This window comes from Cadophora gregata (genome assembly GCF_030347475.1).
Source record: "Cadophora gregata isolate MNR1 chromosome Unknown scaffold_14, whole genome shotgun sequence".
Taxonomy (NCBI): Eukaryota; Fungi; Ascomycota; class Leotiomycetes; order Helotiales; family Ploettnerulaceae; genus Cadophora; species Cadophora gregata.
The window spans coordinates 598,280-616,173 of record NW_026695937.1 but is presented as its reverse complement, the minus strand read 5'-3'; the positions used below and the strand labels follow the sequence as shown (position 1 = coordinate 616,173).

Sequence of the window (17,894 nt, the reverse complement as noted above, 5' to 3'; positions counted from 1 at the left end):
TCGATTACACACATTTTCAACTGGCAACAAGTTCATGATAGCGATTTGTTCCTGGTGTGCGTTTCTTCCTTTGCGCACAATTCTTCAAACCGGACGCGTACCACACAACTCTGGTGGTCAGCAGACAGGTACATTACTTTGAAGACAAACTTCTAAGGGCGGAAAGGATCACCGGCAAGGGGTCTGCTACAAGGATTACGCTGATCTTTTGGGCGACCTGAATTGAACAGGCATGATGATACGATAGGGGATGATGATACTGCGGATACCGTTACGATACAGAATTTGCTATTGCTTTGAGCGCGGGCTTTGTAATGCCATTCATTGATTTCATGAAGCTTTGCCTAAGGATTTAGCTCAGCTGAAGGCTCTCAAAATACAGAAATACTTGCATAAAGAATTGCTTAATCATGAAGTAATATAAAGCTGCTCACTCGATGCTATCTGATGGAAAACACTTAGAGTGTCTCCGGTCGGATGAAGCTCGTCTTCTTGTTTGTCTGTCGATTTTATTCTTGGCAAAACGACTGTAGAATGGATGAGTTGAATTGAGAAGAACAGTTTTGTATTAATGGTGCGGGGACATAACGCCACGTTAGCGCCTAGCGGTCCGATATCAGAGGGGTGAGAGAAAAATATGTTGGATCAGGTCATGCAGTTGTTTTCTGCAAATGCAGACAGATGCGTGACTTTGATTGTGAGATGATGAGGACGAATCATTTCGTCACGCTCATGTATACATACTTGCGGATATGTTTTTCTACGTGTTAGACTGACTTGTTCTTTACTCACTGATTTAATTACGTTCTGATACGACTAGGTCTACACGAAACTAAATATATCAACCAATCTACTTCTCCTTCTCCTTCTCCTTCTCCTTCTCACCCTCCTTATCGCCCTCCTTCAAAGTCCCCGCACTCTCAACCACACTCCCCAAGCTCCTCACAACCTCAAAGAACCCCTTATCATCATCATCCTCCCCCACCCAAGCAATCCACTCATAATACCCCTCCGCCTGCAACCCTCTCTTCCTCTTGCTTGTCCCGCTCTCTTCCTCCTTCCCCTCACCACCACTACCTCCCTCTCCACTAGTCTCACCACCCTCCACAGCCTTCACACCAAACATCTTCTCCCTTTCCGTAAAAAACACCGCCCCAGCCCTCTCCCCATCACCCCAGAGATCACTTCTCAACCCATCTCTCGGAAAAGGCACCTTTTCGACGCCAGACAGGTCGCCGCGGGCCCATTCCCATTGCACGCGGAGGATGGTGCGGGCGCCGCCTCTGGACAGGGCTGCAGGAGAGGAGCGGATAGTGAAAGCGAGTTGTTTTGTCTTTGCGGAGGCGGTGAGTGGTTTAGTTAGGACCGAAGGCGTGGTGCTCTGTACCCATTCTTGGATAGGCGTGCGGAGGGTGTGGGGTGATGAGGCCGGTGGTTCGAGGTGTGGTGTTGAGAGGGGGGAGTGCGGGGAGGGGACGAAGAGGGAGGCGAGCGTGCAGGAGGTGGCGTAGTAGATGTATTGCTGGACTGAGGAGAGGGTGTCGAGGCGTGGTGGGGCCGGGCAGGTTATGTGTAAAGGGGAGGTGGGGGGTGAGATGGAGAGGAAGAATTGCGGGTAGATGGTTGGGTGGGAGTGGGTCTGGGCTTTGATGGTTATGGTTGTTGTGGGTGTTATGGTGAGTGTGGCTGTTACTTCGAGCCGTTCGGTGAGGGCTAGGACTGTGCGTTCTGCGATGGAGAGATGGTTGAGAGGTGGCCAGACGGTGCGGACTTGCGTGTACGTTGGAGGGGATTCGAGTTTAAGAGAGAAGAGGACGCGGTGGAGAGGTCGGAGGATATCTCGAAGTGCGGATGTCATCTCTTGGTGCTTGACTCGAGTGATAAACGGTCTGAGAATGTTGAGAGGGGGCGTTGTCCGTTTGTCTAGGGTGATTGGAGGTGGTATTTGAGCTCGACGACGGTAAGCTTGTCGATGAGCGAAACTCAGAAGAATGCTTAAGGCGAGGAATATGCCTTCTGCAATGGCATCATCACGACCAGTGATATGAACGGGCTCTTCTTCGAGAGGCACGAGATCCAGGACCATGGTTCGGGTTGCTGAGAGTTGATATATCAGAGTGCCATCTTTCGATTTCACGGGCTCCAGGACTCGAGTTTCACGGTTCAGTTCTTGCCAAAGTTCTTCGGAGAATATGGTGTTTCGTGCCTGTAGAATGAGAGCCTCGACTGGGGAGTCGTGTGGAACAGCTTTAGGAAGTGTAGACGATCCCGTGTAAACGCCATCAACCTCGACTCGTACTCTGAGGCTCTTTGGTTGAGCTTCCGCCAATCCTTGGTCCAGAGATACAGACCCATCTAGTGTTCGATTCAATGCTGCAAGACTTCGACTCTTGAAAGCAGGCGAGGATTCCGAGAAGCCAAATCTGACGCCTAAGATATGTTTCTGGTTTGGCAATCTACAGATAGCCCAGCCCTTCTCACTCACAGCTAGAACTTGCTCCCAGTACTTCGTTTCGTGCTCAATTTCCTTCTCCAATCTAGTTGCAGATGCCAGTATCGAGTCAACGGTCTTGTTGAGATGTCTGGCTTTCCATCCCTTTGCAACCTTCCGATTGTCTTGCTTCTGTGCTTCTGTTGTCCTTGGACCTGCCAGTTTGTCTGCCCCAAGGGTCTTAACGCCAACCATTTGCTGAAGATGCGGAGAAAGGGACAGGCTGGCTTGTACGGGGGCGTCTTTCGAAAGGAGGAGAGATATGAAATCTAGAGCGACCATCGAGGACTGGTGAGCTTGTCTGCGAGGGTGTTAGCACAAGCTCTTCATTTTGTCCTAGGGGGCATACTCAAGCTCTGCAATGAACTCCTCACGCGCAGCATTGAGTTCCTTCGCCTTATCTGGCTCCTCGTCGTCCTCACTTGAGCTCTCGCCATTGTCTCCATTGTTCAATTCTTCTCGAGCGATTTCCTCACGCAGACTCTCCTCTGTGATATTCCGGAACCCCCCTCTTTCGAGATTGATGCGCTGGATGATGGAAGGGAGCGCGTTGTTGCTATTGGAGGAGGGCCATGATCTCAAGGAGATGGGGAACTCGTTCGGTATTGTGTCCATTGTTGCGGGATTGTGCAGATGGAAGTTTTCGTTTGCGCGGATTGGAGTGTGGTTAGATCGGATGAGGGTCAAGGGTTAATGATAGAATGTGACGCGGCTCGCTGCACTGTTCCACCACTCTAATTCACCGCTGCAACTGTAACAACAATGATATCACAGTCGAATCCTCTAGTATTCGCTTCAGGTTTGCCTGCATGTGAATTGTATAATGACAATCGAGCAGTCGAGCACTACAGAGCAAGCTGCCGAGATCAGAAGGCCTCCTTCCCAAGTCAATTTCCCATCCAGCACAACTTCAATAGCTTAAATTTGCTTGGCCCGAGTGAAGCGGTCCACCTTATTCATGAAAGTATCAATGCGGCTCTTCAGGATCCTCTTTGGACGTCATTCGGCCGGGCTCGATAGTAGCGTCCGAGAAGGCTCCGGCGTGTTGAAGTGAGCTTCAAATTTTGGTCGAGTCGGTGGGCGGCGTGGTGTTGAAAGTCAGGCACAGTGAAAAAAGCACCAAGTGGCTCAGAAGGCAGCGATGCCAGCACCAGCGAATCAGGGCAGATTCTACTGTAGCGAAGCCATCCCCCACCGGCGCTGCAAGCTACTGTACAGCCAATCTCAGGGACGTGAGCCCCTCAGCCCAGGACAAGGCTGTCTATGTCTGTCCAGTCACAGCAGCGATGCGACGCAGCCCGCGCTCCCGCCCTGGATGTGCTGGATGTGCTGGGAGGAAGCTCTGCGAGATAAGAGTTCGGGCCTGTCACAACAGCGAGCGATAAAGCTTTTGCTCGTCACGGCCCACCAAATATAAGTACTCGTTTCTTCAGCCCGCACCCCTCCACTGCTTTCCCACCACATTCCACCAAGACCCAAGCCAAAAACAAGACCAGAGATAGGTACCAGCCCAGGCTCTGCCGTCGTCGTTGGTTGACCTAAAAACACCTCACCTACTTCTATATCTTCTCCCCCGCATCTGCCATTGCATAGGTAATCTTTGCTTCTTGGTTCAAGTATCTTTTGAGCGTTTTACCCCTCCAAAACCCAAACCTCGACAGCTATCCTCACGAAATCAACATGGCCCCGCCTCACCCCCCACCACCCCTCGAGGGGAAGAAACGACGAATTGCGATGATGACTAGTGGTGGTGACTCTCCCGGCATGAATGGAGCAATCAGAGCGGTGGTCCGAATGGCCATTGAGAAAGGCTGCGAGGCATACTGTATCTACGAAGGATACGAGGGCTTAGTGCAAGGAAAGGACTTCATAAAGAAATTCGCCTGGTCGGAGGTGCGAGGCTGGCTATCTGAGGGAGGCACACTGATCGGGACGGCCAGATGTATGGCATTCTATGAACGTCCTGGCAGATTGACAGCTGCCAAGAACTTGGTCCTCAACGGCATCGACGCCCTCATTATCTGCGGTGGTGATGGTTCTTTGACTGGTGCTGACAAGTTTCGTGCCGAATGGCCAGGCTTGTTGGAGGAATTGGTTGCTACCAAGGAATTGACCGCAGAACAGATCCAACCTTTCAAGCATCTCAACATTGTTGGACTTGTGGGCTCGATTGACAACGATATGTCTGGAACAGACGCTACAATTGGATGCTACTCGGCCTTGAGCAGGATATGCGAGATGGTAGATTACATTGAGGCCACTGCCTCTTCACATTCCCGAGCATTCGTCATTGAGGTTATGGGCAGACATTGTGGCTGGCTGGCACTCATGGCAGGTGTTGCAACGGGTGCCGATTTTGTCTTCATTCCGGAGAGGCCGAGGGCGGAGAACTGGAAGGAAGAGATGTGCAGGATTGTTGCCAGGGTACATGATACCAGCCTTTCTTCCAATTACTGTTGCTGACAACATTACAGCATAGACAAATCGGAAAGAGGAAGACTATTGTTATCGTTGCAGAAGGTGCCCACGACCAAGAAGGCAACAAGATCGACTCAGTAATGATCAAGGAACTTCTTGCCGATAAGAAGGGACTGGCTTTGGACACCAGGATCACGACACTCGGTCACGTACAGCGAGGAGGTGTTGCATGCGCCTATGATCGCTATCTCTCGACTCTCCAGGGTGTGGAAGCTGTGAATGCTGTCCTTGAGGCCACGCCCGAGACTCCAACCCCATTCATTGCCATTACGGAGAACAAGATCACCCGGAAACCCTTGGTTCAAGCTGTCTTGGATACCAAAGAGGTAGCGAAAGCTATCGAAGCTAGAGATTTTGACAAAGCTATGAGTCTGCGGGACACGGAATTCTCGGATGTCTACAATTCCTACATGACTACGACAGCTACAGGTTTGGATGAGAAAATGAAGCTCGCTGAAGAAAAGGTAAGCTTCCGATTCAGCGTTCACGTTCATAACTAATGATTCACAGCATATGCGAATTGCCATCATACATTGTGGTGCTCCAGCTGGTGGTATGAATGCCGCCACCCGAGCAGCAGTCGCATACTGCATTACTCGTGGACACGCGCCAATTGCCATTCATAACGGATTTGCCGGATTTGCCCGTCATCATGACGACAAGCCTCTTGGAGCAGTGCGAGAATTCGACTGGCTCGAGGTTGACGGTTGGGCAAGCAAGGGTGGATCAGAAATTGGCACAAATCGCGAACTTCCTTCAGAATCTGGAATGGAACTTATCGCAGGTCTATTCAAGCAATATAAGATTGACGGTCTTTTCATCATTGGTGGATTTGAGGGTTTCCACGCTCTCTCTCAACTTCGTCAAGCACAACAGCATTACTCTTCACTCTGCATTCCTATGACACTCCTTCCCGCCACTATCTCGAACAACGTCCCTGGTACTGAATATTCTCTTGGATCGGATACTTGCCTGAACGAGTTGGTTCGCTACTGTGATACCATCAAACAATCAGCATCTGCGTCCCGCCGTCGTGTCTTCGTCATTGAATCACAAGGTGGCCGTTCCGGATATGTCGCAACACTCGCTGGGCTCGCCGTCGGCGCCGTAGCAGTCTATACTCCAGAAGAAGGTATCACCATCGACATGCTCGCAGCAGATATCAACCATCTAAAGCAAGTATTCCGCGAAGATTCCGGCCAATCCCGCGCAGGCAGACTCATCATCGTCAACGAGAAAGCCTCCAAGGTATATAGCGCCAAGCTAATCGCCGACATGATCCGCGAAGAAGCAAACAACCGATTCGAATCCCGCGACAGCATCCCGGGACACGTCCAACAAGGAGGAACCCCCTCCCCCATGGACCGCACGCGCGCCGTCAGGCTAGCAATCAAGTGCATCGAGCACCTCGAGAAATACGAGGACCGGCGCGACGCGAAGATCCTGGAGGATCCGACGGCCGTTACCGTGATTGGTATCAAGGGGGCCAAGGTCGTCCTGTCGCCCATGAAGGACGTCGAGGAGAACGAGACGGATTGGAAGAATAGGCGGCCGAAGGATGAGTATTGGTTGGATCTTAAGCATGTTGTTGATGTGCTTAGTGGGAGGCCGGAGATCCCTAGGCCGCCGGAGAGTCCGCTTGATGGGTGGAAGGCGAAGGATAAGAAGAGGGGGTTGATTTGATTTGATGGGATGGGATCGGGGATGAGAAATGCTGGGATGGTGAATTGGTGGGTTGGATGGTGTATTAGTTAGCTGGTTATGCTTTCTTCGCCTCTTAACGAAATGAAATATATATTTATGACCAGATTGAGATTCTTTCAATGTCCTTTTGATGTTTTTAACATTAGTATGTATGGGAAGTAAGTTTTCTAGCGTGACTTGACATATCTGACAAGCTGCATCCTCTTTCACAAAAAAGAGCTGAGACCGTCAGAGAAGCATTTGAAGACAAAACTAATATCAAGCAATCATAACAATGTCACTCGTGTCCTGTCCTAGCTAAACAATAAACCTTCGTCGTTACATAATTGTCCATTATTGAGATCCAAGTAAGACAGACATTGTACCTACTACGGCGCTATCGGAACTCGCCTACCATTGCCCCCTACCTAAACAGGTTTCAGGCGGTGAGACAGCGACGCAACGCAACACAACGCGGGACAGCAAGCGTGCCTAGAGAGCTTGGAGCTTGGAGCTTGTCTTGTACCTCGTGCTCACCTTGAACTTCAACTTCAACTCCAATTCAGCTTTCAACTTCAACCTCACGTCCATTTCAATTCCCCACTTGCTTCCAACTTGCAGCATTGTCTCTCAGAACGAGAAATATCACGATCTTGGGACTGACTGATCTTGAAGAAACACCCTTCCAGGGACCTGGGATTGAGGCTGAGGAGAGGGGGTTACAGTAACGTTGGATATTTACCTACTGATTAAGCAGGAAGGGAGGGAAGGGATTGTTTGGAAACCTCGAGAAGGAGAAGTATTTTGGGAGGAAGAGAAATAAAGCGAAGATGACGACGAGATATCGTGTTGAGTGTGAGTCTTTCTCTTGCCCCAATTCACGATGAAGGGATGGTGCTGGAGGCGGGATTGTACCTACGGCCTAGGTAGCGTTGAGGGAATGCGGGGTGGATGGATGGGATGATGAAAGTTGGACTGGACTGGACTGGACGGGACTGGATTGGAGGAGTGGGATTTGAATTGTGCTGATGAGATGTAGATGCGTTGAAGACGCATAGGAGGGATCAATTTATCGGTATGTTCATTTTTTGTTTCTCTTTTGGAGTTGAGGAGCTTCGCAGGGGTTCGATGAGTGGGTTATGAGGAGCGGAGAAGATGAGGAACTACGTTGAGGTTCGAGTGAATTTGGCGCTTTTTTCTTTATTGTATTGTTGGACTTTCGTGCTGGGTTCGAATCTTCAAGATGGATGCGGAAGATTCGGTGGAATTTGGGTACTTGTCAGAGATTCTACTTTTCTGAAATCTTCCATTATCTTCCAGTCGATGCATCCCCAAATGAGTCCCTTCGAGGCCATTCCGGAGATTGCCCGCACCGATACTGTCTTTTTTCATATCTCACGTCAACAGCCCTCGAAGTATCAGAAACGTCGTCTAATTATTTGCAGAATGGATCAAAGGCCTCCTCGCCGTCCCCTTCGTACTCCACTCCCAGCCAACAGGTGTATTTGAGACTCGAAGCCACACCGTCGAGCAAATGGCCAAGTTAGCCCATCGACGATACGCCGAAATCATGCTCGACGTCGAGAGAATGATTGATGATCACAGTGCGTAACCCGCATCCTATCCCCTTTAACCCTTGCATCAATGCACACCCACTAACGCTTCGCAGTCGCCCACCAACAAGTCGGACTGCAAGGCCAATCGAAGCTCAAACTCCTCGTTCCCAGTATCGGTACATTCTTCACCCGTCTACCCCTCGCAGATGCATTTCGGTATCAGGACAGAAAGCGATTCATTTCATCAAGACGTTTTGTCCCGCCTTCATTTAACGATATCAGACTTATTCTGAATACGGCGCAGCTTATGGGTGTTACCGCTACGGGACCCCTGCATCTTGCGACGTTTGATGGTGATGTTACGCTGTAAGTGGTTTCTGCGCTGGATGTGGTTGTGAGTGAGCAAAGCTTACTATACCCAGGTACGATGATGGGCAGAGCTTGGAGCCGAGTAATCCAGTCATTGAGAAGATTATCTGTGAGTATTTTGGCGTCTTCCGTTGAGATGAGACGAAGTTGACCGTCTGTATCCAGACCTCATGAGCCATGACACCAAAATCGGCATCGTCACTGCAGCTGGATACACCGAAGCAGAGAGATACTATGGTCGCCTTCACGGTCTCCTGGAAGCTGTCAAAGCCTCCAAAATTCTCACCGAAGCCCAAAAGCAGAATCTGATAGTAATGGGTACGTCCGCTTCCTCTTCAGCTCAGAGTCAAGGAAAAGTGGAATTTATATTGACGACTCACTCATCTCAGGTGGCGAATCTAACTTCCTTTTCCACTACTCACCAACCTCTCCCTTCCTCCTCAGTCACCTCCCCCGCCGACAATGGATCCTCCCCAGCATGTCCACCTGGACCCAGCCAACAATAACCGCTCTCCTCGATCTCGCCGAATCCTCCCTCCGCGAATGCGTCACCAACCTCTCCCTCTCGGCAACCATCCTGCGAAAGGAACGAGCCGTTGGAATCATCCCGTCCATCCCAGGCGCTAAATTCCCAAGAGAGAGTCTGGAGGAGACAGTGTTGGTCGTGCAGAAGAAATTGGAGATGAGTGAGGTGGGCAGACAATTGCCGTTTTGTGCGTTCAACGGTGGGAATGATGTCTTTGTGGATATTGGCGATAAGAGCTGGGGTGTGTTGGTCTGTCAGGAGTACTTTGGTAGAGGCTCCCATGGGAATGCTGGGGGAAAGGGCGAGGAAGGAGAAGCGATTCGAGGAGATAGGACGCTGCATGTAGGTGATCAGTTCTTGAGTGCTGGGAGCAACGATTTCAAGGCGAGGGTTGTGGGCACCACAGCGTGGATTGCGAGTCCGTCTGAGACTTGCGAGTTGTTGGATGAGTTGGCGGTTATTATTGGGGGAGAGAAGAAGGATGGGAAGGGAAAGGGAGATGATGAAGGGTTGGAGGAGGATTTGTTGAGGAGGGTTGATGGCTTGTTTGAGAAGCATCCCATGCCTGCTGCTTGAGTAAGTGCATTTTGGAGATTGCCCAATCATTTGACGGTTTGGTCTAGGGTGAGGCGTCCGAAGGGGTGGGTGACATAGCTGGAGTCCTGATCTGAAAATTTGATGATATGAGGTATGGGGGGTGGAACGAGTGACTCTCACAGCAAGAATTTCATTGTCCGAGAAGCACATGCGCCTGTCTATCGGAAGAAACCCCACAAAGTCACCGTGGGGAGTCTGAGCTGCAGCATTGCCTAGTTGTGGGGTAGGGAGAACTGAAGTCTATTGAATAGGTTGAGTAGCCTCACAATTAGACCACTGAATTTCAGCTTGCGTGCTTTCTTATTTGCCCCTTGCCCATCATTTCCACCTCTGCGGGTATCTGGTTTTTTCATGCTTTTCAACACTGCCACTCTGGACTTCTCGTCACCTCAAAAATCCAAATAAGTATTCTGAGCTAACCCATTACGTTGACAGTATTCTAAGAGCTTGCTCCAAAAATAACGACTTTGATATCTTAGGCCTTCCATCGAGTTCAAGGTGTTTGCCAAGGTTACTTAACTCTCTCAGCAAAGGGGGCACGCAAACAAGAGGCAAAAATACACGATGCTGGGCCTTCAAGAACAACTAAGCAAGTTCGATGAGCCTCTAGCTTCCCTCGCTGAAAACCCTGCATTCGTCTTGCCAGCCGGTCAAACCGATTTCCTCTTTGTTCGGCGGATGAAAGACTTGATGCGTCCATTAATGCACAACGAACTCGGTACTCGGCATCAATAATCTCTTGTTCTTGCTGCATAATACTCCTAATTGAAGCTTTGTTTAAAATATTCATGAGGATGCTACCCAGACCTAACCCCAAAGCGCAAGGTGGAGGCAAACTGAACCCACCACCAGTAAACGTGCTGGCAGCAGTAAACCCGATCAACTGTCCCGATAATGTTCGCTCAGAACTCCTACCATACTTAGCCCTTGGCTTCACGCCTGTATTCACATCTGCCGGGGCAAACCTCTGCGCCATCCACGCACTAGCAAACGGTCTCCGAGCCGTAAAAGAAGCTTTAGACATCCCCGTAGACCCTCGCGGACACATCACAACGAGTGGACTCCGCCGACAACTAGCCAGTCCCAAATGGATTCAAAAGATCACCGCGCATGTCGATATAGTTCCCGATTTAGAAAAACCATTGCGGGATCAGCATATCGCATATTACAGCGCGAAAGAGTTTTTAGATGTCAATCACATCGACCTTCTACTTCAACTAGTCAACGACGTGGAAAAGACAAACTTCTGTCTCGGCGTCGTCACTCGAGGATATGTGACCAAGAAGAAAGTAGTCCCAACAACAGTCTATATATACAATGACGGCACAGGCACGCAGCCTGTTATATGGCTGCACAACGATAACGCAACCAATAAATTTAGCGACCAACAGCAGGAGGCTTTCGAGGAAGCGGAGTCGAAGGGAGATCCAGGAGCCAATGTTGCCAGTGCATATGAGGACATGAATATCGCCAACCACTGGGAAGCATTCGGCATTCCAGCAGAGGATGCCCAAGAAACGAAACGTCGCAACGTAGTCAGAGACTGGAATTTCGGACCAGAAATCGTCGAAGATGTCGCAAAAGGGGTTTGGAGAACAACGATTAGTAATCTCTCAGAACCACTTCCACCCGATATGCTAGCTTATGATAGAGGACAGTTCCTTCGCGACACTCCTGCTCCTAGGGGGGCGGATATTCCTAATGGGTTTAGATATATGGTTAGTCCGGCGCCTCATTCTGACAAGGGGAGGCGGCGGGGACTAGTGCCCGAGGACGACATTGTGCGGATTGAACTTCATCCGAAGGCACCAACTGAGGCTGTGGATCTTGATCCTGCTGAGCCAGTGGTGGATGGGCTGTTTCGAATTTATCGCGGGGTAAGTGTTCGTCCTCAAGACTCCTCATTGCGTCTGAACCTAGATACTGCACTCATTTCCGCCTTCCGGGGGCTGTCAATGGGGATTTGTTAAGTGCTCCAAATAACGTCTGAGGTGTCCAGGTAGAGTCCGTTGAAAGATTCGGAAGCACCAGTCCCGACGCAAAACCTCAAGTTCGAAATGGTTTCAAGATCCGCGCTGGAGAGTTCCTGTACGATCTCCAACAGCGTGACGGCAATTGGATCAGAGTCCGAAGGGCGACGGTCGTGAGAGATGGGCACATTCTCGAACCATCGAAAGGCTGCAGTCCCCTTGGAATTTTCCGAACAATATCCCCTGTCTACCAGACGGCAAGCCGATTCAGTATTCCGAGAACAACCAGCGGTCACTGGACGAAGCAAACAAGTGGGGATTTGCAAATGATATTGATGGGGAGATGCCGGTGGAATTTTTGAGGAGGTTTGATAGAGCCTCACATGCCCTCCCATTTGGCTTCATGAAAAAGGGTCACGAATCGGGCGATGTCAAGCTCTCCAAAAGAGAGCTGGTATTCAAAGCTAGCGAAATCAGCCCCAGCCGGACAATCGATGTAGTAAATTATCAAGGAGGGAGAGCCAACATTCCTTCCAATCTCATCGCCTCAATAAAATCTGTATGGGGCCTGGCGGTCACTTCTCCAACGTTGAAAGGCATTCTCGCGCACGTAAGTGCTTGCAAATTCATCAAGGGTCTTGAGCAGGATCTCGGAAAGAGTGTCGCTGACCTGGAACCCAAGTCACCTCCTGTCGCCGGTCCTAGTAGAAAACGACCCATTGAAAATGTTGACAGTCCTGAATTCTGTGGCAAGAAGCGAAAGAGAGACGAGGAACAGGATGAAGACGAAAGTCCGATGAGTGGATCACAGCTGGCTCCCATGAGACGTAGGCGGCAGTTGGAGGCTGCTAAGAGGAGAAGGAAGGGGCAGAATAAGAGGGGTGGTAAGAGCTAGAGATGTGATGATTAGATGATATTGAAAAGACAGAGGGGATTGGAGGATTGTGTTGCAGCTCCGATTTCCCAGCGCCAAGCTATTGATATTTACATGGGGAATGATAAGCGAGAAATAAAGGTGGCGAACAGACGCCATCGATGATGCAGGAATTAATACCGATGTGTATTTGGGCTGGAGGCGATAAACTTGCTAAAATCAGTTTTTAAGGCTTGTTTAATGGGTACAAGACTTTACAAATCTCAGGTCCCTTGAGGCTGCAAGCGTCAAGGGCCGCCCGACTCTTGTTAGTCCTCTCGTAACATTTTAATTTGGGATTCGATTAGAAGTCAGGAAGCGAGCAATTTGATATTTAGATACCAGAAACTGTATTTAGAATAGTCTTGCATGAATACACTGGACACTGACTCATTCTTGGGCCCTTTGTGTAACATACTGCTCGTCTTATCTGCATTTCCTGAGCCCATTTAGGCATAGAACGAAGCGGCCGCTCAGCGCTCAGTTGACCTTTTTAACTGCGCCACTTAACATTCCCAACCAACACTTGACAACTATTTTAACATCAACGACGACTTCTCCGAGCATCAAGAAATACTTAATTTTTCACGTCTCATTTACGTTTAGGTCAAACAGTCATATACATCGACGAACAAGCTCAGGCTTAGCCGCTGACCCGTGACCCTTACCCAGCTCACTTGGCTGTTCTTTGCAGCAAGGAGGTCGAACATACCTGCGACACGAGAAAATGACCTGTTAGTACTTCCTTGCTCTGATTACACAGGAAATGAACTAACCGTTCCAGCGCTTTTATGGTCAACGCATGAAGTCACGACAGAAACACCGCTGCCAGCATCAGCAACTCTGTCATCAGCACTTGCCTTACTTCACGACCATGCTGCTTTCCAGAGCCAACAACCACTCGCAACGCACAATGAGCCAATCTCCACACCACCTAAAGACTCATTCCTCGCTACCAAAGCTCTATCTTTCTGCCCTGAAGGCACAGAGCCTGAATACAGATCTGTGACAATCGAGGTGCCCATGGCTTTCCTCGGTGCGAACACATTTATCACTCATTCAGCTTTTGTTAACACAGAAGATGGTATGATCGTCGTATTCCAGGCACCGATGAGCTTGAATGGATGGAGTCGATGGAGTGTCGTGAAGACGGAGAATGAGGGGGATGCGGGGCTATTGCTCAGAGAGCAGGCGACTTTAACCGGACTGAGATTTCTCATGCCTTTTGTTGTTGGTACGGAGAAGAAGTCACACAAGGATTTTCAACTGAACTTTGCGAAGCGTTTGGAGAGTGACGTGGATGAGAGTGCTACTGGTACGTGATGATATTTCTCCATAGGTCTGGGAAAGAAGAGGTGAGAGGCTCAGGCGGATAGCAAATCGCCATTTTATTAAGAATATATTGCCATTTTTACTCAACTGATGACATTTTTGTTGCAGTTGCAAAGTCTTTGCCAAAGGTTGAAAGGTCTAATTTAATACGATTTGACTCGATGTATCATGGAAACCAATACAAGACAGCACAGCTAGCCATGCTTAAGCTATCCTGATCACGACCTTAGAGAAATGTTTCTGGTCATCAACCCAAGTGAAGGCTTCCTTGGCCCCATCAAAACTAAAGATTCGATCATCAACCACCGGCTTGATATCGTGCTTCTCTACAAACATCACCATCTCTTCAAACTGTCTTTTCGATCCAAGAATCACCCCTCTCACAGAACAAACCCTCCATAGCGCATCCATAATACTCGGAGGCTCACCATCTCCAAGCACTCCGGTTAAAGTTACCACACCTTGGACTTTTACTGCTTTCGAGGACTTCGATAGAGTGGATAGACCTCCGAGGTCGATGACGTTAGAGGTTCCCACTTTATCCTTTGTGAGTGATTTAGCAGTCTCGCCCCAATTCGAATCGTCTCGATAGTTTATAGCGTGCGATGCGCCAAGAGCGCTGAGACGTGCTGCCTTCTCCTCAGAACTAGTGGTTGAGATGGCCGCCGCCCCGGAAGCATGTACAAACTACAAATTACATTATGTCAGTGATCAGACTACATCTTTCCAGGAAGGTTGACGAACCTGTAAAGCCGCTATGGACACGCCACCCGTACCCTGCGTGAGCACCGTATCATCCTTCCCCAAAGTCTTTCCCGCTCAAAACAATGCATTCCAGGCAGTAAGCCCTGAGCAAGTGAGGGTAGCAGCCTCTTCGAAAGATAAATTCTTTGGCATGCGAACTAAGGCACTTTCATCGAAAATACCAAACTCTCTAATGGTACCATCAACGCCATGTCCCAACCCAGCACTGATATCCGTCATGGTTGGAAATGCATCTTCTGGGAAATTCGGTAGCATGTGAGTAACAACTTTGTCGCCAGGTGAAAATCTCTTTACCAGCTCCCCAACAGAGACGACGATTCCAGCACCGTCTGAGCCAGGGACTACATTGTGGTTTATTGTGAGACCTTTGACATCCTAGATAGTTGTCATTATTTGTGCTTAGAAGCTCTTGTAGGATAAATGTCCTGGATAGCTGGGTCGAAGTGCTCACTTTCGCAATGACCAGATCTCTGTAATTCAGTGACGCAGCATATATCTTGACCAAAACATCGTGATCATTGAGCTTCGTCGGCATTTCTGCGTCCCCGCAGATTAAATTGTCGATACCATTCTGGCCTTCGAGCCTCCACTCCTTGAATACTGTTGGCATTATTGATATTCTACTTCAATTCTCTCTGAAGTGACGTGTCGGATGATAGATCAATTCATTTCAGCAATCACAACCTCAGAAAAGACATATAACAGTAATATCTGAATACCCATACAAGTTTTAAGAATGCTGATCAATCACTACATGAGTGGCCCACTTTTAGCATCGTTTGGGATCGGCAGCGGGGTGCCGTCTACCGATCGAGCGGCCGTCAGTTCGTGTCGTATTCCTACTATCTCGTGTATTCGGTACATATAACTTCACATTATATGAGATTCTACCCAGCTGATTATGCAGCAGCCTAAGTTCTCATGTTGGCTATGTACCGTTTGATGGTTTTAACGTCGGCGTGGTCTAAGCGAGACGCCAAGTATCCTCTTGAGGTCTCCTCTGGGTGGTGTGCAAATACGTGCTCTCACCTGGTCCAGAATGATTATTGTGCGAAGTGAAGTCATCTCGGTCTTTGTATCACAGTCGTGGGGCGTGTTTATCGACATGCCTTCTTCCTGTTTTGAGTAAAGTAAACAAGGACCTCGCTTAACGCTAGAGTTGCGATGCACCTACTCGAATCGAGATGGAAGCTGGGACTCAAATTTGGCTTCTGGCGCAAAGGGAAGGGATGTGTCTGGATGAATCGGACAATCCATGAGGATTGACCAAGTGCAGTATCAAGATCAACAACTGTCAGAATCAAGTCAAACGACGCACGCTCCCTCCCGCGGATATGAATTGACACTGAGTGCAAAGTCGTTGGGAACAGTTTCAGTATTGAAACCAGGAATTTGCTGCCAGCGAATGATTGATTCGATATCTCAGTCGGTACCATGACTATGTTTGTCGTTAAGACCTCGTAGTTTGGTTGCTCTGTACTGGATGGATGAGAGAGAGTCTTCTATATTCCTTTCTACTCTTTGAAGTCTTCATATACAGGAAAATCTGGCGAGCGGCAGGCAAGTTTTGCTATTTCCTCGACCTTTGTGAGATTCACCAAATCAAGTCATCCCTGTCTGCTAGTGAAAACTCAAAAGTCTATGAATTCATTCGATTCAATGCAAACGGTTTTGAAATATATACACATCTCACCCCATGAGCCGCACCTTTCTCTACACTGAACTAGTCCTCAGCAACCCAATCCGTCGCCATCTCCCTCAACTTAAACTTCTGAATCTTCCCACTCGCCGTCTTGGGATACTCATCCACCCAAAACACATATCTCGGCACAAGATGATTACTCAACCTCTCCCTCACCCACTCCCTAATCATATTCCTAGTCAGGATCTTCTCCCCTTTGCCATCTCCCGCTTTCAAGCCATCAATCTCCGCCTCCCCTTTCCCCCTATCATCAACACCCACCCTCACTCCTTTATGAACAACCACAAAAGCCGCCACCACCTCCCCATACTTCTCATCCGGGACTCCCGCCACACTAACCTCACTAACCTCCTCCATCTTAAACACCACATTCTCAACCTCCAACGGATGGATGTTCTCCCCTCCGCGAATAATCAAATCCTTGATCCGGCCCGTAATCTTCACATACCCCTCCTCATCCATCTCCGCTTCATCACCCGTATACATCCACACCTTCTCATTGCCGTTCTCGTCTTTCTCAATGACCCTGACTTCGGCGGTGCGTGCAGAGTCGCCCCAGTACCCTTTCATGACGTTGTAGCCGCTGACTACGAGTTCGCCGCGCTGGCCGATGGGGAGGATGGTTTTGCCGTCGGAGACGTCGACGACTTTTGCTTCGACGTGGGGGAGTAGGCGGCCTACGCTGTCGACGCGCTTGATGAGGGGGTCGTCGGGTGTGGTCATGCATGATACAGGGCTGGTTTCCGTCATACCGTAGCAAATTGTTAGGCCTGTGAGATTGAGCGTCTTATGAAGCTTCTCCATAAGACTGCTGGGAACTGAGCTGCCTGCTGCAATACCAGTACGCAGATGTTCGAAGCCTTTGTATTCGACGACTCTGTTGGCGAGGAGCTCGAGTTCTGCGACGAACATGGTGGCTACGCCATAAAGTGCTGTGGATTTTTCTTCTTGAATGGAGAGGAGAGTTGCGGTGGGGTTGAATGCTTCGGAGGGGAGGAGCAGAGCGGCTCCTGTTGTGGCGGTTGCCATGTAGCCTAGGATGGAGCCAAAGCAGTGGAATAAGGGAGGAGGACAGCATACGATGTCTTCGGGTGTAAGACCCATTCTGGTTGCGATGAAGTAGCCATTATTGAGGATGCCGGTATGTGTTAGACAAGCGGCTTTGGGTGTTGATGTAGTGCCTGAAGTGAATTGGACTATGGGAGTTAGTGTTACTCTTTCGGGCAAAGGATGAGACACAATAAATGTAAGAAAATCAAACCGCATGTTCTCCGCATCTTTCGGGTACAATATAAAAGGGAACTCAGAACTTACTATTGATAATATCATCCACCTTTATCTCCTCCTCAAGCACCACCTCCTTCCCTCTCGTCCCCCTCTGTTCCTCCAACAAATCTCCATATCCCACCGTACACCCAACTTTACTAACATCCACCCTCCCATCGGAATTATCCACCAAAATCACATTCTTCAATGACGGTACAGCCGACGATTCCACCTTGCTCTTATGTA

General features: G+C 49.3%; 8 protein-coding genes across 8 annotated transcripts; 5 read left to right on the top strand and 3 right to left on the bottom strand.

Annotated features, from left to right (window-relative positions):
* Nucleotides 1-766: 766 nt before the first annotated feature.
* On the bottom strand, nucleotides 767-3,757 carry SRB4 (RNA polymerase II mediator complex subunit). Its single transcript, XM_058497641.1, has one exon. The coding sequence runs from the start codon at nucleotides 2,771-2,773 to the stop codon at nucleotides 851-853; it is 1,923 nt and encodes a 640-aa protein (XP_058352367.1). The 5' UTR covers nucleotides 2,774-3,757; the 3' UTR covers nucleotides 767-850.
* Nucleotides 3,758-4,171: 414 nt separating this feature from the next.
* On the top strand, nucleotides 4,172-6,652 carry PFK1 (6-phosphofructokinase, alpha subunit; the record flags this gene model as incomplete). Its single annotated transcript, XM_058497640.1, has 3 exons — nucleotides 4,172-4,915; nucleotides 4,966-5,433; nucleotides 5,480-6,652. The coding sequence occupies 3 exons, from the start codon at nucleotides 4,172-4,174 to the stop codon at nucleotides 6,650-6,652; spliced, it is 2,385 nt and encodes a 794-aa protein (XP_058352366.1).
* Nucleotides 6,653-7,132: 480 nt separating this feature from the next.
* Nucleotides 7,133-9,955, top strand: ISN1 (IMP 5'-nucleotidase). The gene is made up of 7 exons (XM_058497639.1): nucleotides 7,133-7,507; nucleotides 7,692-7,727; nucleotides 8,098-8,256; nucleotides 8,322-8,574; nucleotides 8,631-8,686; nucleotides 8,743-8,895; nucleotides 8,967-9,955. The coding sequence occupies exons 1-7, from the start codon at nucleotides 7,483-7,485 to the stop codon at nucleotides 9,677-9,679; spliced, it is 1,395 nt and encodes a 464-aa protein (XP_058352365.1). The 5' UTR covers nucleotides 7,133-7,482; the 3' UTR covers nucleotides 9,680-9,955.
* A 533-nt stretch (nucleotides 9,956-10,488) lies between these two features.
* ONS95_004282 (uncharacterized protein) lies at nucleotides 10,489-12,032 on the top strand (the record flags this gene model as incomplete). Its single annotated transcript, XM_058497638.1, has 2 exons — nucleotides 10,489-11,577; nucleotides 11,700-12,032. The coding sequence occupies 2 exons, from the start codon at nucleotides 10,489-10,491 to the stop codon at nucleotides 12,030-12,032; spliced, it is 1,422 nt and encodes a 473-aa protein (XP_058352364.1).
* A 41-nt stretch (nucleotides 12,033-12,073) lies between these two features.
* ONS95_004281 (uncharacterized protein) lies at nucleotides 12,074-12,565 on the top strand (the record flags this gene model as incomplete). Its single annotated transcript, XM_058497637.1, has 1 exon — nucleotides 12,074-12,565. One exon carries the CDS (start codon nucleotides 12,074-12,076, stop codon nucleotides 12,563-12,565), a length of 492 nt encoding a protein of 163 aa, XP_058352363.1.
* Nucleotides 12,566-13,113: 548 nt separating this feature from the next.
* On the top strand, nucleotides 13,114-14,222 carry ONS95_004280 (uncharacterized protein). Its single transcript, XM_058497636.1, has 3 exons — nucleotides 13,114-13,317; nucleotides 13,368-13,898; nucleotides 14,024-14,222. Exons 1-3 carry the CDS (start codon nucleotides 13,311-13,313, stop codon nucleotides 14,131-14,133), a joined length of 648 nt encoding a protein of 215 aa, XP_058352362.1. The 5' UTR covers nucleotides 13,114-13,310; the 3' UTR covers nucleotides 14,134-14,222.
* Nucleotides 14,223-14,608: 386 nt separating this feature from the next.
* Nucleotides 14,609-15,290, bottom strand: ONS95_004279 (uncharacterized protein; the record flags this gene model as incomplete). The annotated part of the gene is made up of 2 exons (XM_058497635.1): nucleotides 14,609-15,055; nucleotides 15,132-15,290. The coding sequence occupies 2 exons, from the start codon at nucleotides 15,288-15,290 to the stop codon at nucleotides 14,735-14,737; spliced, it is 480 nt and encodes a 159-aa protein (XP_058352361.1). The 3' UTR covers nucleotides 14,609-14,734.
* Nucleotides 15,291-16,311: 1,021 nt separating this feature from the next.
* ONS95_004278 (uncharacterized protein) lies at nucleotides 16,312-17,764 on the bottom strand. Its single transcript, XM_058497634.1, has one exon. The coding sequence runs from the start codon at nucleotides 17,709-17,711 to the stop codon at nucleotides 16,404-16,406; it is 1,308 nt and encodes a 435-aa protein (XP_058352360.1). The 5' UTR covers nucleotides 17,712-17,764; the 3' UTR covers nucleotides 16,312-16,403.
* Between the last annotated feature and the right edge of the window lie 130 nt (nucleotides 17,765-17,894).

Coding starts and splice junctions, on each gene's coding strand:
- ONS95_004280 (XM_058497636.1), top strand. Junction 13,899..14,023: donor CGTGGATGAGAGTGCTACTG/GTACGTGATGAT, acceptor TTTTTGTTGCAG/TTGCAAAGTCTTTGCCAAAG.
- ISN1 (XM_058497639.1), top strand. CDS start 7,483: ATGACGACGAGATATCGTGTTGAGT. Junction 8,687..8,742: donor AGTCATTGAGAAGATTATCT/GTGAGTATTTTG, acceptor GTCTGTATCCAG/ACCTCATGAGCCATGACACC. Junction 8,896..8,966: donor GCAGAATCTGATAGTAATGG/GTACGTCCGCTT, acceptor CACTCATCTCAG/GTGGCGAATCTAACTTCCTT.
- SRB4 (XM_058497641.1), bottom strand. CDS start 2,773: ATGGTCGCTCTAGATTTCATATCTCTCCTCCTTTCGAAAGACGCCCCC.
- ONS95_004278 (XM_058497634.1), bottom strand. CDS start 17,711: ATGATATTATCAATAGTAAGTTCTGAGTTCCCTTTTATATTGTACCCG.